The following is a 27,687-nucleotide window of genomic DNA, read 5'->3' on the forward strand; positions in this document are numbered from 1 at the left end:
TGTCCCCTGCATTGGCAGGTGGATTCTTAACCACTGCGCCACCAGGGAAATCCTGGCTTGTTTTTTAATTGGGTTATTTGTTTTCTTATTATTGAGTTTTAAGAGTTCTTTATATGTTTTGGATCAGACCTCTATCAGATGTGTCTTTTGTAAATATTTTCTCCCAGTCTCTGGTTTGTCTTGTAATTCTCTTGATATTGTCTTTTACAGAGCAGAGGTTTTTAAATTTAATGAAGTCCAGTTTATTAATTATTTCTTTCATGAATTTGTGTCTTTGTATCTAAAAAGTCATTGCCATGCCCGAGGTCATCTAGATTTTCTCCTGTGTTATCGTCTAGGATTTTGCTAGTTTTGCATTTAGTTCTGTCATTCATTTTGAGTTAATTTTTGTGAAATGTGTAAGGTTTGTGTCTAGATTCATTTTTTTGCACGTAGATTCACAGTTGTTCCAGCACCATTTGATGAAGAAGCTATGTTTGTTCCATAGTATTGCCTTTGTTCCTTTGTCAAAGATTAGTTGACTGTATTTATGTGGGTCTGTAACTGGGCCCTTTATCCTGTCCCATTGATCTATTTGTCTTTTCTCTTGCCAATACTGCACTGTCTTGATTACTGTAACTTTATAGTAAGTCTTGAAGTCGGGTAGTGTCATTCCTCCAACATGATTCTTCTCCTTTAACATTGTGTTGACTATTCTAGGTCTTTGAAGGAATATTGTTTACCTTTGCCTAAAAACAGGTATGTGATGGGTTACATTTCCGAAACTTTCAGGTGCCTCTTTCATACCATAGAAATAACATCTAATAATCTTCCTGTGAGGTGACTAGTCTCGCTTCCTCCCTCTGTCCTTGTTTCTCTGTCAGTATTTCATCTACTCAGAAACATTTATCGAGTGTCTAGTTGGCACCATGTACTGACATTAAATGGAAAGACCCGGTCCCCAGTCTGTGTGGAGCGGGAGAGGTGCTGACAACAGTGCAGGGTCACCCGGGTGACGTGCTTTCAGAGCTGGGAGAGGGGTTCACTAACTGGATGAAAGGATTTGGGAAGCTTTTACAAAAGGACATACATTTCAACAGGGCTCTGAAGGATGAGTAGATGCTGACTGTCCAAATGGAGAAGGATGGGCAAGGGCATTCAGACAGATGAAACAGGAAGGGGGTGGTATTGGGAAGCACAGTAAACTTATTACAACTCAAGTATATGCTGTGTGGTGGGACATGAAATGAAAAAGAAAGTAGTTCTGAGTGGATCATGAAGAATCTGGTGTACTGTATCAGGAGTTTGAAGTTTTTCCTGATTAGGGTTATTGGATATTTTGTTTTTTTGAGATAAAATTCACATAACATGGTATTCACTATTTTAAGCACGTTAAAGTATACAATTCAGTTGTTTTTACTATGTATGCAAAGTTGTGCAACCATTCCCACTATCTAATTTCATAACATTAGCAGTCTTTTCCCCTCCCCTTGTCTCCCAGCCTCTGGCAACCACTAATCTACTTTCTGTCTCTATGGATTTGCCTGTTCTTGGACATTTCATATGAATAGAATCATACAATATGTGGCCTTTTGTGTCTTGAGTTACTTCACTTAGCATAATATTTTCAGAGTTCATCCATGTTGTAGCAATGTATCAATACCTTGTTCCTTTTTATGGCTAAATAATATTCCATTGTATGGAATAAACATTTTGTTTAGCCATTCATAAGTTGATGGACGTTTGGACTGTTTCCTCTTTTTTGGTTATTATGAATGATGTTGCTCTTCATGCTCAAGTTTCCTTGTGAACACATATTCTCAGTTCTCTTGGGTATATACCTAGGAGTGGAATTGCTGGGTCAGATGATAACTCCATATTTAACGTTTGAGGAACTGCTGAACTCTTCCAAGTCATTGGAGATTTTTAAGCCGGAGCAAAACAGACTCAGGTTCTGTTTTAACATCACACACTTGAGGACAGTGTTTTCTTTTGAGCCTGGGTATTTCTAGTGCTGTTGCCTTGTCTTCCTAGTTCAAGGCATCACAGTCCACAGCAGTGAAACCTATTGGGCTCTTTACAATTCCATTGGTGTGATTGCTACAGAGGAATCTGTACCCAATAGCATAGAATGGGACAGAAAGAAGTGCTGTCAGGGTATTCATGCTCTCTCTCTAGGATGTGTTGTAGAGAATGAGTTTTTCTATTTTAAAGAGAACCCTTGATTGAATTATAAGCTATTATTAGGGAGTTTATCATACATGTAAACTGTACTTCGATTCCCTGTAATTTGTTGTAATTAATGCAGGAGTTCAAGAGCAGAAAGTAAGGATCAGGTTGGGGCATGCTTTTCTCTTTTGCAACACCTGGCTATTATTGGCCTTTTTTCACTAGCATTAAGGCCTGTGTGTGTTTGTGTGCATTTAAACAAACATTATCCTTTTCAGGAAAGAATGGCAATCCTTTGACTCACTGAAACTTAAGGAGTCTCAGTAAGAAGTTAGGTGTCTCTGGCAAAATAGGATATTGATCAGCGAATGTTGAAAACCTCTGGAACTGAAGTTCTGCCAGGACAATCTTGTCTGTATGTGTTTGAGTGTATGCACGTGTTTGTATTTTCATGTACGCACGTGTGTTGGCTTGTGGTGTAAAAAAGGCAAAAAGAAAAACCTCTCCTTTTAAGGTTCTCTTTGTGGAGTTCTGGTTTTAGCCTTTTCCTTTCGTTTCTTCCTCCCTGTTGGTTTATTTCAGTTTTGCATAGTTGCAGGAACGCTGACTTTGTCAGCTGCTTGATGATGCAGAGTATTAATTGACTGTCAACTTGAACATTCATTAAATAGAAGAGATTTTAGATAGTGCATGGCTCAGGAACCAAACACATTATTATACCCGAATAATCACACACTGAAATCTTCTCGGGGGCTTTGAGGACAGAGGGGCCGAGGGAGGCAAGCCTTCTCGTTTGTCTGGTTCCATGCCCGCGTATGTACTGTTTATCTGGTCCTGGCAGGTGGAGAGCAGGGTGGGCCACCCTGTCCGTTATCTGGATTTACAGCTGTGAACACTCTTTGAAATGGCTGGAATGTGCTGTTTCTCTTGTGTTGGTACCTCTGTCAATGTAAGAGTTAAAATTATGCTCTTTGCCAACCTGTGTCCCAGAATTCTAGGACAGCTTGTCCCCAACATCCCCCCGCCTCCCACGTTTGTCTTTTATGGTAGAAAGCTTGTACATTTATTTCTTAGTTGCCCAATATAATGCTGACCAGAAAGCAATGCGAGCGTTTTGGTACCTACTGCACTGTCCTGGGAGAACTGGGTTTCCAGTACATTCTAGCAAGACTCTTCTGATATTGCTGATTGTAAAGGGAGTTTTCTAGTGAGGAAAGGACATTTTAAGTCTTACCCTTTTCTTGATAATAACAATGACAAAACAATCTGGTTTCTCTCTCTGGTCCTCCCACCCCAGTAGTTTTATGGAAAAGCTTCACAGACTGAGGAGTTTAAGGATGGTACTGATGTGCTCCCTCTCTCTAAATTGTCACATCCCTACTGACCATGTACATGGGAAGAGATAAGAGGGTTTGCCTGACCTTGAACTGTAGAGGAGGGAAAGGCAGATGTAGCTGTCTGACAGCAGCAGTGACACTGCAGGTCCGCAGTTAGAGCATACAGAGTGCTTCCACTCACCTGTTTTTAACTACGAAAGAGCGTTTTCTTTCTGTCTCAGATATCCTTGGGCAGTGGGGGTAAAAGAGATCAATGCATGGGTGGTATGTGCCGATCAGACAGCTTCAAGTGTTATTAATACCTTAGTAGAGTGAAGTCTGGGTAACTTCACTAACAGAGTGAAGTCTGGGTAACTTCACTAACAGAGTGAAGTCTGGGTAACTTCACTAACAGAGTGAAGTCTGGGTAACTTTTTAATTTAATTTAATTTAATTTATTTATTTATATTTTTTGCGGTACGCGGGCCTCTCACTGCTGCGGCCTCTCCCATTGCGGAACACAGGCTCCGGACGCGCAGGCTCAGCGGCCATGGCTCATGGGCCCAGCCGCTCCACGGCATGTGGGATCCTCCCGGACCGGGGCATGAACCCGTGTTCCCCACATCAGCAGGCAGACTCTCAACCACTGCGCCACCAGGGAAGCCCAAGTCTGAGTAACTTTTAATGATCCATAATATAGAAGTATCTTTACTCAAAGCAAGGCAGTAAAGACTGTGTGTGTTGCTGATGATGAACTGCTGTTTACTTTTTAAAAAATGTTGCATTTGGCAACATATACATTTAAGGGCCCAGTTTGCACCGGCTTCTGCGTACAGCCTCTCCTTCTAGGTAGGAGCCTATTAATTGGAGACCCCGATCTCTAGATTTTACTTTTATCCCTCTATGCGTCTTATGAAGTTGTCAATGAGTCGTTAGAATGCATAACTCAATCTCCTTTGCCTGCCTTCTACCTTCGGGAGGAAAGTGAAATATCCCAGAGGCTGCTGCTGGGAGAAAAAACAGATCTGAAAAATCCAAGGGCCAAAGTATGAAACATGTCATGTAATATGTTTTTACAGAAAAGCTTCTATGTCAATGCTTGTCTCATACGCTGTGGCACAGATGAGGGAGGGGAGGGCAGCTTGGTTGTTGAAGCCCTTCCTTAGAAGCATTGGGATCCTGAAAATCACCCAGCAGTGGTGTTTGTATTTTCATTTCTATTTTTAGACTTCAGTGAAATTGATGACTTGCCTACAATGGCTGGGAATCCCATCCCACTCTCATCACCTCTGAGGTTGCCATGCAGAAAAGGAGCTCCAGGCTCTGGTCTGTGTGGTCCTGCCTTCAAGGAGCAGTGTTACCTTGGGCAAGTCATTCTCCTTCCTCAACAGAGTTTTCTTCTCCAGAAACAGAAGAGCTGGGCGTGAGTTTTCGAAATCCTTCCCTTATTAAGTAGCTTAACACTAAGTCATGCTGCAATAGTATATGACCTCCACCTCTCTGTGGCTTTCAGAGCCAAAGGCTCATTTCTTGCTACCTTACATGTGTGCTGTGTCCATTGCCTTCTTTCCCTGGTGGTCAGGCTAACCAGGCAGCAGTGCTACCTGGACACTGCAGGTCTCAGGGCAGAGGGAAGCAGAGCTGGGAACCAGGCACGGGCTTGGAAGGCTTCTGCTTGGGATTGGCATGTGTCACTTCCTCCTCCATTTCACTGATCTCGAAGCTAGTCTCAGAGTTAATTCGGCTATGATGCTCTGGGAGGGGAGGCCCCAGGGAGAGTGGCAGCATTCAGAGCAGCGATAGTGGCCTACCAGCCTCCTGTCTCCACCATCCTGTGATTTAGGCTGAGTTATGTTGAGCCCTTGGGTAGAAGCATGACCTAAATCACATCTTAAAGTTTTCAGATTTTCATGGCTATTCCCTGTTTGAGGCATTTCTGCTGAACTGGACTTGGAATGAATATTTCATGTGTGAGAGGGGTGGGAGGAATATTTTAAAAGCAGCACGTACTCGGCCTCTGGGTTCTCTTGCCTTATTTGTGGTTCTGTGGCAGTACAGTCCATACTTTCCAGAATACTGTGTGGAATTTCTCAATCTGAGAAGTATTAACAGACCTGCATGTGAAATATACTTGCATAAGTGCTTAGATAAAGCCCTCATATATAAATTAAAATAAGAGATGAAAGATCTTAGCAGCACATCTGTAAACATTAAGGATAATGTAATGGGGAGTAATTTTGAAAGAGTCCTTTGATACCACTGAATGCAGGCTTTACTGATTTAATTCAGTGTGGCTTTTTTTTTTTTTTTTTTGCGGTATGCGGGCCTTTCACTGCTGTGGCCTCTCCCGTTGCGGAGCACAGGCTCCGGACGCGCAGGCTCAGCAGCCATGGCTCACGGGCCCAGCCATTCCGCGGCATGTGGGGTCTTCCCGGACCGGGGCACGAACCCGCGTCCCCTGCATCGGCAGGTGGATTCCCAACCACTGCGCCACCAGGGAAGCCCCAGTGTGGCATTTTTTTAACCTTTCTTTTCAAAATCTTAGGGGGAGGAAAGAACATGGAGAAGTCACATATTTTCTTGAGTTTGGATAGAAGTATTCCAGATAGATGAGACCTCTAGGGATGGGTTTATAGTGTCTGTCAGTTTCCAAGTGTGATGTTTAATAGCACCAATTATCAGGAAGCCTTTACTGCTTCACCCAGAGAAACTTGCATTCAATCCATAAATCTCTGGAGATTCAAAACAAAACAAAAAACTGAAAATAGAAATGTTACCCTTGTTCAATAAGCATAATTATGTTCACCAGTTCTTAGAGGGAGAGCAAAATCTTCACCTAAAGCCATTCATTGGACCTCAGCAGTCAGACGGACTATTTCCAGGTCTTTGAATATAAAAAATATTTAAAAGCTTTCCTTGTGGGTTTGGGTTTTCAAAGAGGATCCCTTTGGAAAGTTGGCAAATACTTACTTTCCTGGCACAAGGATTGGTTTTTTTCTTTTCCCCTCCACCCAAAGCTATGACAGGGTGGAGTGGAGTATACTTCCATGAAATTGCATGTTTCCAGAATAGGATTCAGTGTTATATTTTACTGCTGTTAGAATTGAATCTCTAATCAAAAATAAGCAAAAACCAAACATTCTAGAAATAGAATTTCAGCTCATATTCTCTAATTTGGTCTTCATATAGGATAGAATTATTATATCTTATAAAAGTACCTTTTGAGCAGAAATGTAGCAAACAATCAATTAGCAAAGTGGTTCAGATTCCATTCCTGTTTCTGTGATCTCATGTAGTAACATCCACAATCTCAAATGGCAATCACACCATATCATTAACGCTGTTCAGATTCTCTCGTAGTCTGGATGGCTTGCAGGCAGGGGCATTGCATTCTTCAGCTCCTTGGTTTTGCTTACCAGCACAAGCCTACATTTAACCTAAATGACCGGGAACAATCCTGGTGTTCCTTGCTAGTGGATTGGGACTCGCTGTTGCCTAGTGTGGGATGGCTCTATAATAGATGGAACCTGCTTGTACATTGTATAGAAGTGATAATTGTGGATGAAAGTTGGGATCAGCAGCGTAAGAAAACTATAACTATTGTTTCGTTGGGTGCTGTGGATTATATTTCCCAAGGTCTCAGCTAATCATTTTTGCCTCCAAGGTGACGTGTACAAGGCCCTAGCTGTGGCAGATAATGCTAGGATAACACCTTTTAAGATGCTTTTCTCGTTGGTTCTTAAACATTAAACCCTTAAATACTGCACTGGAGAGAGAAACGTGACAGCGGTGGCCCGAGAGGCGATGAGCATCCCTGCAGGGCAGACTGTCTTAGCCTTCTCCAGGATGTCCTCGGCGTCTAGCCGACTTAGACGTACAGGAAGTGCTTAATGAATAGTCGTTAATATCCATGTGTCCCCTGGGCTTGGAGAGCAGAAAATGAGTCGAAACAACTCCAGATACGAAGGAGTGAATGCATGTAGAAGAGTTTCAAACACTGTTTGAATAGGACGGACGAGTAGGCAAACGTTACCATCCTTTCCCACCTTGAAACTGTGTCTTCTGGTTTGTCTGGGTTTTTGGGTTTTGTGCGTGTTGTTCTTGCTGTTGTTTTTAGAATCCCATTGTACCTTTCTTTAATAAACACTAACATTCCTTCCTATTGTGAGATTTTGTTTTTTTAGTCTTTTGGTTGTTTTTTTTTTTTGTTTTTATTAACAAAAAAATTAAACATCCTTTAATTTTTCTGAAGAAAGACACAGCGGGCTCCTCTGGCCATAGGATGATGTTAATACTTTTCGTCATCCCTCTTTTCTTCTTATTCCCCGAGTTTTGAAAGTATGGTCTTCAGATTCTAAGTGGCTCTTCTTCAAAGACCTATCTGCTTTCACAGTGAACTCTTGGTACTTAAAAGGTCTTTGATGACTAAGGACCCCCTTGCTTGCCTGGGTTTCTACAAGAAGGTGTTCTCCTTTTTGAGAACTGGCTAGGTTATAAACATAAAAGATCTTCCCTGGGCTTCCCTGGTGGTGCAGTGGTTGAGAGTCCGCCTGCCGATGCAGGGGACACGGGTTCGTGCCCCGGTCCGGGAGGATCCCACATGCCGTGGAGCGGCTGGGCCCGTGAGCCATGGCCGCTGAGCCTGTGCGTCCGGAGCCTGTGCTCCGCAACGGGAGGGGCCATGGCAGTGAGAGGCCTGCGTACTGGGGGAAAAAAAAAAAAAAAGATCTTCCCTGAATGGCTCCCGGGCAACTCCTAAAATCTCTTGAAGGAAAAGTTTCCTCACGTGAATGAGTGGACCTTTTACTGTTTCCTGGAGAACTGGCCCAGAAGCACAAGACAGGTGCCAGAGGAAAACCAAGAACCAGGCTGGGGACAGGGAAAGAGCATGGCGGTGGGTGCTGAGGACAAACCATGAAGGAAGATGGAGGATGCAACAGAAAACATGTGCTGTAGCTTTGCATGAGAAGAAGCCTTCTGAAGCCTGTGTTTCCCTCTTAGCTTAGGTTTTACTGAGCTTTCTCCTAGGAGATGAACTAATAGTGTGCATTATTAGGTTATGTTTTTAGGCATAAATCTGTTATTTAAGTAAGGTTATAGAAGCCCTGAGCTTTGCTTGGACTTGATAGGGTGCACACTCCTTGAAGCAAAGGTGCTAGTGTAAAGCATTTCTGTTGGAGCTCTTGGTTTGCTGAATGAAACCATGGAACCTGCGATCCTTGGCGCTTGCCATGTGCAGGCTGGCTGTCTCTTCCCCCTTGAGGTGGGAGACATTCAGGCACACAGCAGGCACGTGGATCATGGGAATGCATGGGACCACCCTTCTGTGATGGTGACTCACCTGGTGTGAAACATTTGAAAATATGCCAGAGCTTGGGGACTTGACCTCAGTGAACAGGGGAAAAAAGGAAGCCAGAGGGGAACATGGCATATTTTAACTGCAGCAATTCAGGTTTCTTTAGTCTTCAATACTTTGATTCACTCTCATGCTGTTTCTTTTAATTCGTTTACAATTATTGCTTCAAAATGTTTTCATTTACTCTGATTCTCTCCTATGACGAATGAAGAGGCAGGTCATGACTTCCCCTTTTCCCTCTATCATATATTATTGCCAGAAACTCCCTCAACAAAGAAAAAAAATACACACACACACACACACACACACGAAGGTGGTACCTTCAACTTCACAGGATTTTTCAAAGTATTCTATCTAGTATTAGCTCCAATTGTGCACATTCAGAAACAGCAGAGCTGCCACTTCATTACCAACAAAAGATTGTTAATCACAGGGTCTTATATGAAACCTCTGTTCCTATTTGTTGGGATTTAGAATCCACGATGCCTCTAACCAGCTAAGGATATAATGACTAGGTGAGGTCAGGGCAGTGTCCACTGAGCTCAGAGTGGTGAGTGGACACAAAGGTTTTCTACAGGTACCAGGGACTTGTCTCTAAAAAGCAGTGAAGGTACCTGTTATGTACATTAATCGATTTAGTCAACTGATATTGACAAGTAGTCAAATTATTGATTCGATACTGGACGCTGTAAAATGATTTTGAATACTTTAGGTGAAAGATAGAATGGTGGTAGGAAAAATAGGTTGTTTTTCTATTAGACATTAAGTTTGACTAAAAAAAACTTTAGATAACGCCGAGTGTTGGTCCTTCTAATTTGAGTGTAGGTTTTCCCACCAGAGACAGACCTGGTTGTCTTTACCTTGTCCCATAAACCCAAGAGTAGAGAAGTAGAGACTATTTTGTCGAGCCTGATTCTTCTGTTCACATAGGTATTGGATTGATATGTGGTGATGTCCATGATATCAAGGTAGAGGCAGCAATAATTAGCTCTCAGGGCTGCTTGCCTCTCTCCACGAGAGCTGGGCTTTGGGTCACTCCTGAGCTCCCTTGATTGACATGCCAAAATTTTGAAGAAGTACAGACTTATGGTTACCAGGAGCAAAAAGGTGGTTAGCATTTGCCAAGAATTAATGCCTAAAAAGTGTGACTGTTCTAGAGGTAGCTGTGTTCTAAGAGTATGGTCAAAGGAAATGGAGTCCTGGGATGTAAAGGTTTGGGGTGAGGAGATTTCTAAGTGCGATTTTACTGGCGAGGAAACAATAATGCTGTATTAGTTTCTAGAACAGTGGTGTAGTCTGAGGTTGACGTTGTGTATGGGCACATTCTGTCCGTCTGAACTTTGCTGCTTGGAGGACGTACTTTGGGTTGGAAGGCTCCGTATCACATTTGGTTAGATTTTTTGTGAGTCACAGACGTGGAGGGTGAGCCTGGCCCTGAAAAGCTTTATCCTGTCCATTAGCAGAATTCTCAATGATTTGGCCTATCTGTCTTCTACTCTCCCAAGCCTTGGGGTTTAAGAAATGGTGTGTTTCCAGAAGTTTTTCAGGAGTGCACACACTGTTGAATATGGCTTTGGCAGCTGTGCTGTTGTGGTTGTCGAAGTGTGGAAGAGCGTTTTCGTTCTTGGTCTCTTGTTGTGAAGAGCTGGTTCTTATCAGTAGTTCATCCTGCCGGCCCACAGTGAAATGATGTGATGAGAACGCTCTCAAACTCAGAGTGAACGGGACGTGGCACCTGCCACATCAAACAAAGATAAACACAGGCAGAGGTCACTTTCCATCTTCTATAGACCTGACCTTTATCGACATCACCTGTGTATCCTGCTGTGTACATAAGGTTTCACATCCAGAGGCATCGATGTCGTGGGAATGTATTCCAAGTATGTGTTTTTAAGGTTATTTGTTCTTCTGTTTCCATGAACAGATATCAGTATTACCTGCAAGTCAAAAAAGACGTGCTTGAAGGGCGGTTGCGATGTACGCTGGAACAGGTGATCCGGCTGGCGGGCTTAGCTGTGCAAGGTAAGAGAGTGGGGACCGGTGTGTGACAGTCCGTCTTCTGTTGGATGTTGGTGTCGCTGGCCTCTCAGAGGGAAAAGTTAAATTTGCTTAAACGATCCCTTAGTAACTCTCACTTTTCATTTCAAGGTATCTTACATTAAAAATGCAGAGAGAGTGATTTTTAGAGGCAGGATGTTGGATTTCTCAAAGCTGTTTGCAAATTGCTCATGCTTGTATAATTTTAGTTTTATTTGAAGAAACAGCAGCCTTCATCCTGCCTCTAAGTAAAGCTACATTGCAGGGTTGGTGGAACATTTTCTTAGAATTTTGTCACTGCCCAACATGGTCATATCTTGTGGCTTGACGCTATGACTGTGTGACTTTCACAACAGTTTCAAGTGTGAGAGCTTAAAACATTGTAGTGTAATTGATTCCGACACAGTTAAAGAGAGAAATTTAAAATGCAAGATTGTAATGTGGAACAACAAATGTGTGTTAGAGTACCTTTATCTTTCGACTTGTCCTACTTAGATTGATCAGACACCTATGTTCTTATCTTCTCTAAATCGTTACACATATTTACGTAACACACCATGTGAGTTTTTACATATCTTTATACATTACTCTTTATTGAGGGGTAGCTTCATTGTCTTTAGTCATGTTGAAAACAAGATAAAAGTATAATTTTTAAAGAGAGACAAGTTTCCCTTGTAGTCATGATTTTCTTTAAAATCGGGTACCGTCCAAATGCAAGCCTGCCAGCCACCAAGTCCTTGCTGTGTGGATTGTTGTAGAAGCTGAGAACTGAACTTCTTATCTGTAACTGCACTGAAGTTAAACCTTTTGGGTTTGAAATGTCTAAAGAGGCAGCCTTTCCTTGATAACTTTCATTTTTGGGATATTAGCGGGTTAGCGACTTTTGTTGGACGTATGATTCTTAGTAGTTAGCTTCTCCTGTTCCCCAGTGGATTGGAAGTACGCAAAATATGTTGTATCTCATCTGTTCACCTAACACTGGAAAGGGAAGGAGCAATGCCCAGAACGATATAACGAAACCATCCGTGGTTATAACTGAAAAATCATTAAAACAGTGGAGAAGACACCCTTAATTGGGGAGAAGAGAGAGAAGATCAATGGGTCCCTCATCTTCATCTTGGGTCTTTCTCCTTTAAAATGCTTCCTTTTCACTCACTCTCTGTTTTTCCCTCTCACTCTTTAAGCGTTGGGCTCATTACAGGCATCCTGGATATTGGAGGACCCTAGTGATAGCTTTCAGGCTGAAGGAAGTTGGTGAACTTACTCTGGGTTCCCTTTTCCTTGGGTCCTTGAAGCTCGCTGTTCAGTCGGATGAAACCTCCTCTAGCTATAATATTTGTAAAATAATTTTTCTGAGAACCCTTATTGGGCAGTTAGAAAGCCACATCAACAGAGATAAAAGTTGTCATGAAATATGACAACAGATAACTGACCTTGGAATTAGGCAGAGCCTACGATCTTCGGTGTGCCTGAGTGCCTCACCTTGTTAATTAGTTATGTGCTGAGCTTGTAGGTGCATCTTTGCCTTCTTGGTAACGGCCTTCTGTGTGGATCCCCTCATTCTCTAGTTCTTGTTACCTAAAAGATACCTGAATCCATTTCTACCTGATGCTAAACATTTTACATGAAATTAAAATTTCATGCTGCTTTGAGTTGTTTTTTTTTTTTTTTTTTTTTTTTTGAGAGCAAGTAGGATTCGAAGCAAGACATTTATAGATTTATGATAGAGGCGCACTGTATTCATTTTACATGTGCTCAAACTTACAACTGTGAGATGAAAGTAGGAGAAAACAGAACTTTGGGCATCTTATAACATGTGCAGCTGTTTAAGAGGTATAAAATTTGCAAGGATGTTTGCCAAGGGTGATTTACAGTGGGAATTTCCAGCTGCAAATATATGAAGAGATGCAGATGGGTTTGTCTCTTCAGTTCTTTAAATTAACCTTGAGTTAAAAAGTCCCCTTGGCATGGGCTTCCGTGGTGGCGCAGTGGTTGAGAGTCCGCCTGCCGATGCAGGGGACACGGGTTCGTGCCCCGGTCCGGGAGGATCCCACATGCCGCGGAGCGGCTGGGCCCGTGAGCCATGGCTGCTGAGCCTGCGCGTCCGGAGCCTGTGCTCTGCAGCGGGAGAGGCCACAACAGTGAGAGGCCCGCGTACCGCAAAAAAAAAAAAAAAAAAAAAGTCCCCGTGGCAGATATTATTAAGATATGTGTTGGTGAATATTTAATAAAAAGATAAATATAGATTTGTTTTAAGTTTTTAAAATAGCTTAGGAATCACTTTCAAATTTCCCCATTCTTTCTAGAAAATTATGTAGCAGTGCTCACGTGCTTATATTTACATTATTGCTATGTGAAAGTGGTAGTAACATCAAACCCATCTTGGCACTGTTTTTATTTAATAATAGTACAGAAGTAGGATAAAGTGGCGAGAGTAAATGTGGTGATAAGTTTACCCTATTTTATTCCATCTTTAATGTCATATAATAAAGACTGCCCTCCTTCCCCTTCTTTTCTTTTCAGCTGATTTTGGAGACTATAATCAGTTTGACTCTCAGGATTTCCTCAGAGAATATGTGCTGTTTCCAATGGTAAGTGTAATTTCCTTTTTCTCAATTAATTTTCTACCTTCTATGGATATTTAATTCTTTCCTTTGAAAATCTCAGAGGAATTTACACACATATTCCCTAGGGAGAATGTCCCTGCATTTATAAAGTAGGAACAAGTTTTGTAAGACACTGAGAATGGTAAAGATGCCTCTTCTTACCTCCTCAAGACACTTCCCTGCCCCCGGCCCCATCACACCAGCCTCCACTACTATGTTCTATCTTCCTTTCTGAGCACACCCAGCTTGGTCCCATCCCAGAGCCTTTGTACTGTGCCTCCTCTGCCTGGAATGCTCGACCCCAGGTCTTCTTATGACTTGTCATTCAGATCTTGATTCAAATACCACCTCCTCAGGGAAGGCTTCCTTTTCCTTGACCATCTATATTATACCCTCCAACCATCCAGCACTTCCTGCCCTTTTATGCGTGTACTTCAGAGCTCTTTCAGTATCTGAACGTGTTCATTCTTTCTTTCATTTTTATTGTCAGCTAGAATGTCAGCTCTGTGGTCCTTAAGCAGGGACTCTATCTCATCCACTGTTGTCTGGCACGTAATTTGCATGAATAAACGTCTGTTGAATGCGTCCATGAAGTAAAATGTTTATTCCTGGGTTAAATTAGGGATGAGGCTAGGTTTTTATCCCTGCAGTATTTTTGTTCGTTTTTTGGTAGCTTTGGAGTAATTGAGAAGAGCTTTCACGAGGAAAGTTAAAACATTTGAAAAACCATTTTAGGGAAAGGCTATACCCGCTCCAACATTCCGGCTCTGATTTTAGAAATCACGAGCATTTACCACTTTTTTTTTTCCCCTGAGGGATAAAGTTATATAAGAAACGGTGCTTGTTCTCAGGGCGACGACAAAGTGGCTGAGTCAATAGGAAGTTTGCAAAATCCTAATGCAAATCCAAGTGTAACAAAGTATGATAGGGATTCTATGTAGGGAGAGGTTACCTGTTTTTGGGAGGTGAGGGTAGGTCGAAAGGCTAATGGTGTGTGAGCTGCATCTTAAAGGATGAGCAACATTGCAGCAGGCAGAGAGGGAAGGAGCAAGGGATGCTCTAGACAGAGGCTGGAGGAGGAGAGGCGAGGCAGCCTGCGTAACTGGGTGGGAGTCAACTGGCCAGTCTGATGGCCGCTCGGGGGTGCGGAGGGGAGCGGTGGCAGAGAAGCCTGAAACATCTGAGGAGTTAGAACGCGTGGGTTCCGTCCAGGGGTTCCAGGCCCCACACTTTGAGGACCACTGGATTAGAGTAATGAGACCGTTTGCAGAAGGACGTCAGATAAGAATCTGGTGTGTGGTGTTCTCGGCAAGACATAAGAATTAGGTGTTGGCAGTGAAGATAAAAACGAAAAAGCAATGCAAAAGATATTTTGGAAGTACAGTGGGCAGAGCTTGGCATCTAAACTACTGTGGCATATGGGAGAAAGTAGAGGGGTCTGGCGACAAAGGTTTTAAGTGTTGAGAGAAGGGGTGAGTAAGGTTGCAGTTATTTCCTGTGTCAGTGATGAGATGAATCTAATTGGTCCAAAACTTAAAAAAAACTTTTAAAAAATTTTTATACAATTCTTAAAGGTTACTTTCCATTTACAGTTATTACAAAATGTTGGCTGTATTCCCCATATTGTACAATACATCCTTGAGCCTCCCTTATATCCAGTAATTTGTACCTCCCATTCCTTCCTCCCCTACTCGTAACCACTGGTTTGTTCTCTATATCTGTGAGTCTGCTTCTTTTTGCTATATTCACTAGTTTGTTGTAGGTTTTTAGATTCTACATATAAGCGATATCATACAGTATTTGTCTTTCTCTGTCTGACTTATTTCACGTAGCATAATACCCTCCAAGTCCATACATGTTGTTGCAGATGGCAAAATTTCATTCTTTTTTTTATGGCAGGGTAGTATTCCATTGTGTGTGTATCCATACACACAGACACACACACCCCGCATCTTCTTTAGCCATTCATCTGTTGATGGACACTTAAGTTGTTTCCATAGCTTTTCAGTTGTAAATATTGCTGCTATGAACATTGGGGTGCATGTATCTTTTAGAATTAGTGTTTTCTTTTTTTTTCAAGATACGTACCCAGGAGTGGAATTGCTGAGTCATAGAGTAGTTCTATTTTTAGTTTTTGAGGAACCTCTCTATTGTTTTCCACAGTGGCTACACCAGTTTACATTCCCACCAACAGTGTACAAGGGTTACCTTTTCTCTAAAGTGGTCGAAAACTTAACCTTATTCTTCTAGGTTAGGGAAATACTGCAAAATCTCTAACTTTTTATGAATAGCTCTCTCCTTATTCTTCCCACCAAGATAATAGCAGTATTATCTTGGGCCTGCTGTTTTTTATGCCTTATTAATTCCACCGATTAAATCAACCTCCATTCAAAGAGATTAGCATATTACTTAGCAGAGAAGTTCTTCATAGGACTTGGTGTCAGTATCTGTAACAACTCAGCAGCTCACACAAAAGTCAGGATGTTTTCTGGTGTGCTCGGCGGAGGAAAGTGAAAGTGATACCTTAGAATTTTAGAGAACGTGTATGTTTGTGTCAAACGGAGACAATGAATTGGGTTGATAATTTTTCACTTTTTTTTTTTTTTTTTTCACCTTTCTCTCATTAAAGGTCTTTATCACATAACCTTTAGGCAGAGATCAGGAGAATTTTCAAGGGTGATTACGAGCGTGAGATGTATGAGTTTGTAGGTGGTAAGATGCTTTGACAGGTTAAAGTGCTGTAAGGCAGCTAAGGAGTTACTTTGTGTATTCTGAAAGGTATTTCATACCTTTTTCAGAATAAGACCATGTCTCCGCTGGGCTCTAAGCAAATCAGATATTAAAACAGCAGAGACCTCATTCAGTCTCACTGTGCCAGACAGATATTGATGTTGTTGTCCTTGGATCTAAAACGTCCCTCTTTGGTATAGTAGCTGCTAGTGACAGGTAGCTATTTACATTCAAATTGAAATTAATTAGCATTAAATAAAATTAAAAATTTAGTTCCTCAGTTGCATTAAAAACGTGTTCAGTAGCCACGTGTGGCTCATGGCTACTGTACTGGAAAGCTTGGGTATAGAACATTTCCATCATTCCAGAAAGTCCTTCTGGACGGCCCTCAGGATGACGTGGCAGAAGCTGATGTCAGCATGCATATCTGATTCGTGAACATTCCTAGGCTTCTGCCATCAGTCATGTATCCTCTCCTCTGCCCCACGACCCTGACCCCTGTTGTATCCTCGATACACTGTGGCCTGTGGTCAGGAGGTTTAGAGTATAGGGGTCAAGTGTTCTGTGCCCATATCCTGGCCGTGCCACTTACTGGCTGTACAAACTTGGGCAAGTTATTTAACCAAAGCCTCCGTTTCCTCATCTAAAAATGAGGATAACGAGCCTAATCTGACTGTGAGGATAAAAGGAGAGAATGCCTGTGAAGGACTTAATCGGGCACGTGGTGAATTCTCAGTAAGTGTCTATTTAGTTGTCATCATAATCACCGTTGTCCTCACATTATTATTATCAGCAGCATTATTTTTCTGTCTCTGTTAGGCAAGCATAGGCTGCTGAAGAGTGTGCTTTCCAGGCAACAATACTCTATGCACTTTGAAATGTGAGCAGACAGAGGACAAGCAGAGTGCATAAATTATCATTCAGCCGCTTCGCGTAACTTGAACCCTACTCAATACCCTGTAATGGCCTATATGGGAAAAGAGTCTAAAAAAGAGTTGCTACGTGTATATGTATAACTGATTCACTTTGCTGTCCAGTAGATACTAACACAACATTGTAAATCAACTATACACCAATAAAAATTAAAACAAAACAGAAACAAAAAAACCCTCGCTTGACAATATGACACTGACACGTTGCATATTGAGCTGAGCTCAGCTCAGCGCAGTCAATGTTTATTGATCATCTACTGTATGTTGAGAGTTTATACGCTGGCATTGTTCAAAGCCCTGAGTTGGGCCCCGGAGGCAGTGTGGAGCCTTGCTGCCTGCTGACCTTAGGTGCCTGCCATCTAGCAGAGGGAGGGAGACAAGGATAAAGGGTAAGATGAGTATCCAGATAACTATGTAAGAAAGACAATAGGTAGACTATGGTAAGAACTCTAAGAGAGACACACAGGGTGGAAGAGGTAGGTCCAGAGAGGGAAAGGCTTCTGTCCCACGTGAGAGAATATGGAAGCCCTGTCCAGGGAGTGGTAGGTGTGTCAGGACCTGAAAGATGGGGTGAGACGTGAAAGCAGTTTGTGTTAGGAAGAGTCGGCCTGAGGCCTTGAACCCTTGAGAGAAGAGGTCTGAAGGGACGGCTGAGCCACACTGAAAAATGGTCTGAATGCCAGGCCCAGGTGTTGACCTAATTGAGTAGGCAGTGGGGAGCCATGGAAGGTTGCAAACTTTCTGCTTGGTTCCACTAGAGCTTTCAAAGGGAAGAATGCATTCCTTTGGTGGGGGAGGGAAGATGGGATGAATGGCCGTGTTTGATCTTATAAAGTAACCGAATTTGTCAAATGGCATTTCTGCAGCCGGTCAAAGAACAAAGTTAAGTACACAGGGCGCTCCCCAGGTGTGCAGCTGTGTGCAGGCTCGCTCTCTGCCATTTTTCATCCGCGCGCAGCCACTCTCGCCTGGCCCTGTGGTGGGACCACATACCTCAGGGAGGCCCCAGACACAGATGGAGGCGGTGGGGTTGAGTACAATAGCAGAGGGGTCCCTTTGGACTTTTTCTTCTTTCAAAGTAGGAGACAGCAGTTTATTGGAGCACCTTTTGATCTTCAGTTATCTTTATTTTGTTCTATTGCCACATGCCTTTTATTAGCTTTTCAAAATTAATATTGTTATTCCTGATACTCGGTACCTGGATGCACAGACACAGCTGGATTCCTAAGCCACGTGGCATCTTTGTGATTCCACAGCATAAAACTGAAAACATCGAGCTTGTTTCCTATCGTGGACTTGAGTTGTTTCAGTGGATGGCTAAACAGAAAACAGCAAATTAATCAGTAACACATGAAAAATGAGAGCTGCCAGCAATTCCCTCCATCTTCTCTAAGGTTTCTCAGGACCATCTGCAGAGCTATAGAATTTCCAATATATAGTTATGCTCGCATGTTCCAGCTTTAAGAAATATTGATTTTCTCCAGTTGCATCATTTGAGATGGGATGTTTCTTGCAGTTTTGAGGTGTACCTTTGGGGGGTAGTGTTTCATGAAAAGCTGTTAAATTGGACGTAATCTTTATATAAATGATATTTTAGAACCGAGGGAATGAGGCGTTTTGGGTGTTTTCTGTGAAAACATCAGTCCCCCCCCTCAAGTGTCTTTGATGAACCTTGGAAGGCTCACCGGGACACACAACTCGGAGCCCCTTCTAACGCCCCCTCTGGAGCTCAGAGGAAGACAGAGCACATCTGTGCCCTCCTTGGTGCTCACCAGCCTGGGGGGCGTGGAAGTTGCACCTGGGAAGGGCAGAAGCGTCTGGGCTGGAGCCACCGAAAGGGATGGGATGAGCTGTAGAATCTCCATGCTCGTCAGTGTCTCAGGAACTGATTGGTCTCCCATCTTGGATGTATTCCTCCAGACTCCATCTCACTTTCCTGCTAAATGTTTAACAAGCCCTTTAAATACTCCCGCTGTCATTGAAGGGGAGTTGGGAAGCAATGTGTCCTGTTGACTCTAATCCCATGGGAGCCAGCACAGCACTGGTCCAGGGGCCTGGGATTCAGTTGGTCGAGACACCAGCTGGTCAGCTACCCACCTGTTACCTTCTGGAGCTCTGCTGTGGCGGTTGAGCTGTCGTGGCCTCTTTTGTTCCCAAGGCCCCATCAACTAGTCTCTGAATGAGCCAGCTCTGACTTCAGGTGGCTCTGAATTAGTTTGCTGGGATTGTGCTGGTGGATAAAAAGGCCAGGCACAGTCCCTTCTTGGGCTCAGCTTTGGAAGGGATGATGACCTGGAAACTCATTTGCCTGTATATCCTCACGTTAAAAACGTGTAAGCACTTACAGAGGATTTTTTTAAACTTTTAATTTTATATTGGAGTATAGTCGATTACCAGTGTTGTGTTAGTTTCAGGTGTACCACACAGTGATTCAATACATGTACATGTATTTATTCTTTTTCAAGTTCTTTTCCCATTTAGGCTGTTACATAATATTGACCGGTTTCCCTGTGCTATACAGTAGGTCCTTGTTGGTTCTCCATTTTAAATATAGCAGTGTGTACACGTCAATCTCAAACTCCCTAACTATCCCTTCCCCCCCACCCACCCTACCCCCCTGGTTCTCTAAGTCTGTGAGTCTGTTTCTGTTTCTTAAAAAGCATTTTTAATGGAAGTCCAAGAGGCAGGCAGATAGGGAAGAAGAAGGTAAATGAAAAAAGAGCTATTCCCAGATGCCCCAGAATGTAGATGGCAACCCCAAATATGCCTTGAAATAGCCTGTTACAGTGGAGAGCCCTGTTACAAAAGTAAACATGAACCTCTGTCCTAAAAATGACAACCTTTAATTCAAAGGAGTAGGGGCTTCCCTGGTGGCGCAGTGGTTGGGAGTCCGCCTGCCGATGCAGGGGACGCAGGTTCGTGCCCCGGTCCGGGAGGATCCCACATGCCGCGGAGCGGCTGGGCCCGTGAGCCGTGGCCGCTGAGCCTGCACGTCCAGAGCCTGTGCACCGCAACGGGAGAGGCCACAACAGTGAGAGGCCTGCGTACGGCAAAAACAAACAGACAAACACACAAAGGAGTAAAGGGAGACTGAGGAAGTGAAGCTAATCAGGAACAACTTCTAGAAAAAAGAGAGCTTTTAAGGTTTGCAAGCAAAATAGCAAGTGACCTTAACTGCTTTCCATTTTGATAGGATTTGGCCCTGGAAGAAGCTGTTCTGGAGGAGCTGACACAGAAGGTGGCCCAAGAACACAAAGCCCACAGGTAAGGCGGGGGCTGCCAGGCCCAGCACGTGGCCACCGTCCTGTCCGAGGCAGGAGACATTCGGCCCCTTCACGCAAGCCCTGGCTTGAGTCAACACAGTTCTGTTTCTTGTAGCAAGTGATTCAGCTCTGTTCTGAGAGTGCATGTAGATTTGAAAACAGTGCTACCACTCCCCTTTCTTTTTTTTTCTCTCTCTCCCTTTCTTTTTTTTTTTCCTTTTTCCTTTTTTTCTTTAACACCAATTGGCCCACATGTTGGCCAGAGGAATTCCTCTCTGTGACCTTCCTAAAACTGTTGCCAGACCTGGGAAGCCTGGGACTGACCCACTTTACAAAAGATGGAGTTTTATCAGAAACCTAAAGCAACTGGCACATCTCGGCGATTTGGGAGATGCCTGCAATTTCAGCATAAACATTTCACTCCAGGCTGAGTGCAGACCTCAAGAGCTGCTTTGGGTGGGAAAGTCAAGGTCAGGAGGGGAAAGAGTGAGATCTAAGGCATCCCTGAGAGCTTGATCAGGGCTACGTGGAGCTCTTTGGGACATGTGCAGTGGTCCTAGACTCTTATCTTGGTTACTTGACTCCCAAAATGTCATCCTCAGAAACTTTTGCCTTTCTTCCTTCTTTCTTTTTTAACAGTGGAGACTTTTTTCCCAGGTGGGAGAAAAATACATTTTTTTTTTTTAAAGCAGGCAGCATTATTCACCAGGATGTCTGGAATAATTATTTAGTGTTTATAGGGCTGTAGCTCTTAATTAAATATTTTACCTTCCTCTTATTATTCCCTGTTGAGTAAAAGGCTACTGAGGAATATGTTAATGCATTACTTAGTAATGTACCATGCCTGCACAGTTGGTTGGGTGACAATGGCTTTTCCCAGAACTAAAACCACAGTTCTGGAATTTGCCACCAGGAGGGTAGGATCTTCCACTGACTTTATGGCTCTTAACCGTTTCCTTCTTTGATGCTCTTTTGATTTTAGTGGAATCCTGCCAGCAGAAGCTGAGCTTATGTACATCAATGAGGTGGAACGTTTGGATGGCTTTGGACAGGAAATCTTCCCTGTGAAGGTAGCATACCCTCTCCTTGCTTCAGCCGTCTCAGAACAGCACAGGCATTTGGAAAACCAGTGTTGATTGAGAGCAGAGAGCCAGAAGGCTTGGCTTCCTTACTGCTACGTGGCATTAGCTGGCAAGTCCAATTTACTTTAGGTAAAGCAAACCCTTTTTCGTAACGGAGAGAGTTTGAAGCTTTCCATGGTCTTCAGCAGAATATCTCGTCTGTAAGACAACCTTCTGAGTGAGTACCAAACACCAGCCCATTTGGTGCCAAGAATTTATCGAGGCCACATCCAGCCTTCCAGGGGGACAAGGAGCAAACATCGTGCGTGCCTTAATACAGACCCTCCCCAGCAGTTTTCTAGCCCGAGCTTCTTTCCTTTTCTCTTCTTTGGGCTGATGCAGTGATCATTGTTGGTGAGGAAGAATAACATTTCCTGTATGCAATCATACTTTATTTCTCCAGCTCTACAGAGCCTCTGTTGTGGGTTCCCAGCCCCTTTGGTGTTGTCTGGAAACTATGCCTAGGAAACGGTTACAGCACATCCCATCCTTTGTAACAGAGCCGCCTCCTGAAGTGGGTGTGGTTTGGGGGTTCATGGTGCAAGGTCATTTACAGAGCTGAGCCCATCCTCCAAACTCATTTTCCTCTCTCTGCTGACCCACTTTACAAAAGATGGCGTTTTATCAGAAACCTAAAGCAACTGGCACATCTCGGCAATTTGGGAGATGCCTGCAATTTCAGCATAAGCATTTCACTCCAGACTGGCTCTGCTGGCTGTTGTATAAGTGTTCTGTTCCCCCTCTGTTGCACGCTTGCAATTTGCCTTAATGAGAACTGCCCATGTGTATCAAGTAGAAGCGAGCAGGGTGCCCGCAGCTTGCAAAAAAGGCTAAATGGCTCTTTTTTAGATTTGTTTAATTTTCTTTTGCTTCTCTAATGGCTGCCCTTCATAGGGTTGTAATCCATTTTCCTTGCAATAATACCTTATGAAGCCATCTGCATCCCACTTCCATTTCACCAGCCCATATATAGTCATGACATTTTGGAAAACCAGACTAAACTTTTCTCCACTTCTAGAAAACTGACTTCTCAGGCCCTGGAAGTTGGAGGTTTTGTTATGGTGGTCATTTGCTTGTGTTGTCTTTAGTAATTCTGAACTGTGGGAAACAGAGGCAGTGGAGACAGTGTTGAAATCCACCGTGCTTTGTTCTGATGTGTTTTCTAGTCTGTCCTTTAGTGGGAAAAGTACAAGGGAGATACCAGAGCTTAGTCCGAGTGGGCAGATAGGCACGGCTGACTCACTGCCAGTGGGTGTAACTCAGCTGGGCTGCTGCTTTTTTTCTTCCTCCACCACCTATCTGTTCATGACTCAGGTGACCACCTACAGACCACATGATTCCTGGAGACCCAGGGATGATGGGTGGGGCAGCAGTAGCCGTGTGGGCAGTGATGGGGTCAGCTCTAAGTGAAAAAGCCGCCAGGAAAGTATGCAGGGGCAGCCTGCCCATGGGGATGAGGTCCCTTTGGGTTAGTACAGGTCCTTCTTGACCAGGTAAGGTTTAAAAAGTGTGTTATGGATGTGTCCCAGGGAAGAACCTTTATGCTTAGTGTAGGTTTTTCCATGAGTGGTTTCTCAAAAATTTTCAAGGTTCAGGGCGGGGGTCCCTTCCATTTCCTGACAGGTCTGCCCCTCCCCCTCCACAAACACGGGGCTGGCCGCGGCCTCCACCCTCCTGTATTGTCAGAGCACGTGGGCATGGAGGGACGGAGCTTCTGGAATGGGTCATACAGAGTCTGGAGCCTCAATCCTTGACTAAGTTGTTCTGACGGGTATCCGTTCTGTGTTTTTTCCATTGTCCCACCCTGGTGGCCTGCTCCTCCCATGTCCCCATCCCCTCCCACCAGACCTCTGCACCCACCTACTGGCAACATGCCCAGAAAAGTCTTTCTGCAGAATTTTCCTTTTTCTTCCCGTCTCTACTTCACCTATCTTCTTTTCCCTCACAGATTTTTCTGTAATACAGCTTACCTTTGAACTTCTCATAATTACCGAGGCCCTCTTTTTAAATTATTTATTTTGCTGTGTTGGGTCCTCGTTGCTATGCGTGGGCTTGTCTGTAGTTGCGACGAGCGGGGGCTTCTCTTGTTGCGGAGCACGGGCTCTAGTCGCACAGGATTCAGTAGTTGTGGCTCGCGGGCTCTAGAGCGCAGGCTCAGTAGTTGTGGCGCACGGGCTTAGTTGCTCCGCGGCATGTGGGATCTTCCCAGACCAGGGCTCGAACCCATGTCCGCTGCATTGGCAGGTGGATTCTTAACCACTGCACCATCAGGGAAGTCCCCGAGGCCCTTGTTTCCTCCCCAGTTCTTTCTGTCTCGGCTTTTGCCATCAGCAGTTGTCTTTCCCTTTCTCTCTCTCTGTTAGAAGACGCCTGCTTGAATGGAAGCTTTGGGAGGGGCATTGAGAAGAGGTCCCTGAGAAGGGACACTGTCATCTTTGTGTCTTAAGTGGGATCAAGTGTTCTGAGGGAGGTAGGGGTTTATCTTTTCCATCTTAGGCCTAGTTGGGCACGGCCCTCCACTTACTCCACAAAGAGGATGTCCCCCGAGTGAAAGCAGGAGGCTCTGTGACAGTTTACTCCCTGGATGCCGAACCTTGCTCCCACTCTGCTCTCAAGAACACTGGAAGCCGGGTTATACTCTTCCAGGCGGGAGGCTGGAGGCACCTGACTGGACCAAGAGACCAGACCGAAGACCTCTGGGTTCCCCTAGACAGGGCCCAGCAGGTTGCCCAACGGTGAAGCCTGTCATCCACGTGCCCTTCCTGTGCTCACAAAGGTCCCAGCCAGCATTTAGCATCCCACCCTGGACCGTGAATAGACAGCCGAGCATCCTCAACCCCCATGATGCCCTAATAGGAACAACAGACGTCAACCCAATGAGAATGAAGCAGCGTGAAAGAGGCAGAGAGTCTGCAGGGTGAAGGGCCCCCTGCCCAAAATACCATCCTATGAGTCCCAAGGATAAAAAATTAAAATATATTACCTTCTTGAAGGAATAGAGTGCTTTTAAAAGGGAACGTTCGGCAAATAAAAAAGAACTCTCAGAAATTTAAAATATGATATCAGAAATGGAAAACTTAATAGATAGGTTAGAAGATTAAATTAAGAGAAATCTCACCCCCCCAAAAAACCCAAAGTGATGGAATGTGGAAGGCAGGAGATAAAATTGGAGGGCCAGCCCAGATATCCAACATCTGAACAGTGGGAGTTCTAAAAGGAGTGAAAAGGGGAAACAGAAGGTAGCAATTTGAGAAAATATCCCAGAACTGAGGAACATGAGGTTCTAAATTGGAAGGCCAAGCATGGTGGATGCAAATAGACACACTCTAGGGTTTTAAGTGGTGGTGGAAGTGGATGCCTTTAAGGGAGAGGAAATGGTGGGTCCAAGGCTGCTTTTAAATAAGATCTAACGAGGATTCAGTTCTTCAAACTGTGTGCGTAAATAATTGCACATATGCAGTATGCAGATATAATCAAACTATGTATAATTTTGATTTAAAAAACCAAAAACTAGGGTTAGAAAAGATATTAATAGATATTCATGAAAGAGAAAATCTTAACTGCCAACAAATCTGAGAAAATCCTAAAATTCTTTCTCAAACAGGAAATGTATTGTGACAAACTGAGATAAAAGAAAGAAAGGTATCTATGTAGTCTATTAGGATGTGCAGTGGGATGCGTCCCTTTGGACCTAGTGGCTTTCCTGCCCCCATTCCGTTCTATGATTCATTCCACGTATGGGCGAGAAACGGGGTGTGGTCCCCATGGGTAGGCTGCCAGACCGCTGGGGATCTGTTTCATCACAACGATCTTTTGTTGATCTTATGCAGGACAATCATGGAAACAGTGTGCACCTGGGCATTTTCTTTATGGGGATTTTCGTGAGAAACAGAATTGGAAGACAAGCAGTAATATACAGGTAGTCTGATTTGTCTTTCTCCTTTTTCCCCTCGAGGTGCTCTAGCAAACCCCATGGAGTATGAAAGTTATACAGATGAGTTAAGAGGCAGACCTTGGATCAGAGTTGAGCTTTTCTCAACTCTGATAAGATCCGCCCCCTCTGCAGGATTTCAGGGGTTATGGAGAAATTCATCTCACTTTCCCTGGGGGTTTGGGGATGGGGGATGTTCTTTCTTTCCACCTGACCCCAAGAAATGCATAGTTGAACCTCCACTGAGCCAAAGAGTGGAACAAAACTCTGTGAGTCTGGTTGGAGATGGGCTCTTCCATGAGTCAGGTCCCCATGGGATTACCTTTGCCTCGATTACCCATGACCAGTCACTAAATCCACACTGGCTTCTTCCCATTGCCCTGAACCCTCTACCTAACCACACGTGCTAGAAAAGTGCAAACTAATTTTTCTGTTAACGAAAGAGGTCTGTTTGTGAAAGTGTGTTTTGAAAAAGCAATCAATTTGTTATCATAACTGAAAGGACTTGGGTACTTTTTATTATTTTGACCCTTCAACCTTCTTTTCCATTTAACATGAGTAGAAGCAGCATAGGGAAGTGGCAGGGTGTCCCCTGCATTACATGGCAATGAGCTTGCTTTGTATAGGTACCCACAGATCCCATCCTAGTATCAACAATCCGAAAAACTGCATGCCTGCTTTCATTTACGAGGGCAGTGTGGCCTATTATTTACCAGAAAGACAGCTTTCCAGTGTGTGCATCTGATAGGCAGAGCTGCACGTGCAGGGCAGATGATCAAAGACAGATCTTAGAGGCAAAGCACGGTCCACTTTCTGGAAGTGAGTTCTTGGCCAGCCGTGTATTTTCTGGATCAGCAGTTACTGCAGGTCATTTTGAGGAAGTTTTCCCACTAAAAGCTTCCTAATGGGCTTTTCTTTTCCTAGGTCCCCACCCTGCCATTATTTTCGTCCATTTATTTTCTCTTGCTCTTTGAATAGAGACATTATTGAAACAGGAGTGGGGAGAGAGCTCTTTGGAGCTACAGAATAAGCTTTTTGACTATTGGACATATTCGGTCAACTCATATACCTACAACAAATTAAATAAAATATATGAATATGTGCAGAGTTGTAACTCTACACTTTTATGCCCATGTAAAGCTATCCAGGCATTTTGTCCCACACAGTTCTTTGTAGCTAAATCAGTGCTTGAGTCTGGAGAAGAGAAGCAGACACATCTTGGATTCTGGCTATCTAGATTAAGTAGAAAATAGCAAGTTGAAAGTTTGCTGATCATAAGCGCCTCACAGGTTTTGTTCAGTTTCCTTAGGAACTGCTTCTAGACTGCTTCCTTTAGCGCTTGCCTTGAAACCCTTACAAGATGGGAACTGACTTCTGCTACAGTGTCATGTTAATTGTGCCACTAAGGTGAAGTCATATGGTGGACTGCGGAGTGGACCCAGAATTTTGGCAGTTGATTTGAGGGAATGGAGCTAGAGGAGACCACACCTCTCTTATCTCTTGAGACCTTCACTAAGGAGCACGTAGCTGTGAGTCCACATGGATGTGATCTAATGGAATTGTAAGTCAGCAGACAGCTGTGCAGAACACCTGTAGATGTACGTAAAAACAGGTGGTACTGGTGTAACGGAAAGCTGATCGGAGGAAAACCTGGAAGGTATAGAACTCATCGGTCCCTGATGAGCAGAGTGAGTGAGGCTAAGTCATCCCCTTTGGCCTGAATTGCCTCATCTCCAGAGTGGAACGTAAATAGCCGCCTTGCCTACCTAAGAGAGTTGATAAAAGAACTGTACTCTATACAGATGCGAGACAACCTCATTACTTTGCATTATTTCAGCAAACATCTATTGAATGCTGTGTGCCAGGTGTACTTGGTGCTTGGAATACAGAGATGAAGAAAGCAGAATCTCTGCCCGGGGCATGAGGGCCTATGATCGAGTTTGGTTTAGTTAGGGATCTGGTCACAGACATGAACAATTGTGATACAATGTGGTGACTGATAGAGGACTGCACTAGGCTCTTTCCTGGCATGTGGGTGCTTGGGGATGAGGAAAGGCTTCCTGGAGAAGGTGACTTCTTCTGAGTCTTAAAGGAATCATTCAGGCAGAGGTAGAAGTGTAATGAGCAAAAGCAGGATGGTGGGAGAAAGCGGTGGGCAGGGAATTATAGGTCGGGGAACAGAGTGAAGGGTGGGTAGTGTAAGAGGTGATTAGAAACTGGCTCCAAGTAGAATGGGAAGCAGGAGCT

General features: G+C 43.8%; 1 protein-coding gene across 1 annotated transcript in view; it reads left to right on the plus strand.

Moving 5' to 3' along the window:
* PTPN14 (protein tyrosine phosphatase non-receptor type 14) overlaps nucleotides 1-27,687 on the plus strand; it is a 167,485-nt gene that overhangs the window by 105,761 nt on the left and 34,037 nt on the right. The window contains exons 4-8 of the mRNA XM_059994843.1: nucleotides 10,745-10,842; nucleotides 13,381-13,448; nucleotides 20,319-20,389; nucleotides 21,371-21,458; nucleotides 25,340-25,428. Of these exons, the coding sequence (XP_059850826.1) occupies nucleotides 10,745-10,842; nucleotides 13,381-13,448; nucleotides 20,319-20,389; nucleotides 21,371-21,458; nucleotides 25,340-25,428 (414 nt within the window). The remainder of the gene's footprint in view (nucleotides 1-10,744; nucleotides 10,843-13,380; nucleotides 13,449-20,318; nucleotides 20,390-21,370; nucleotides 21,459-25,339; nucleotides 25,429-27,687) is intronic.

The sequence above is a fragment of the Delphinus delphis genome, chromosome 1, assembly GCF_949987515.2.
Source record: "Delphinus delphis chromosome 1, mDelDel1.2, whole genome shotgun sequence".
Lineage (NCBI taxonomy): Eukaryota > Metazoa > Chordata > Mammalia > Artiodactyla > Delphinidae > Delphinus > Delphinus delphis.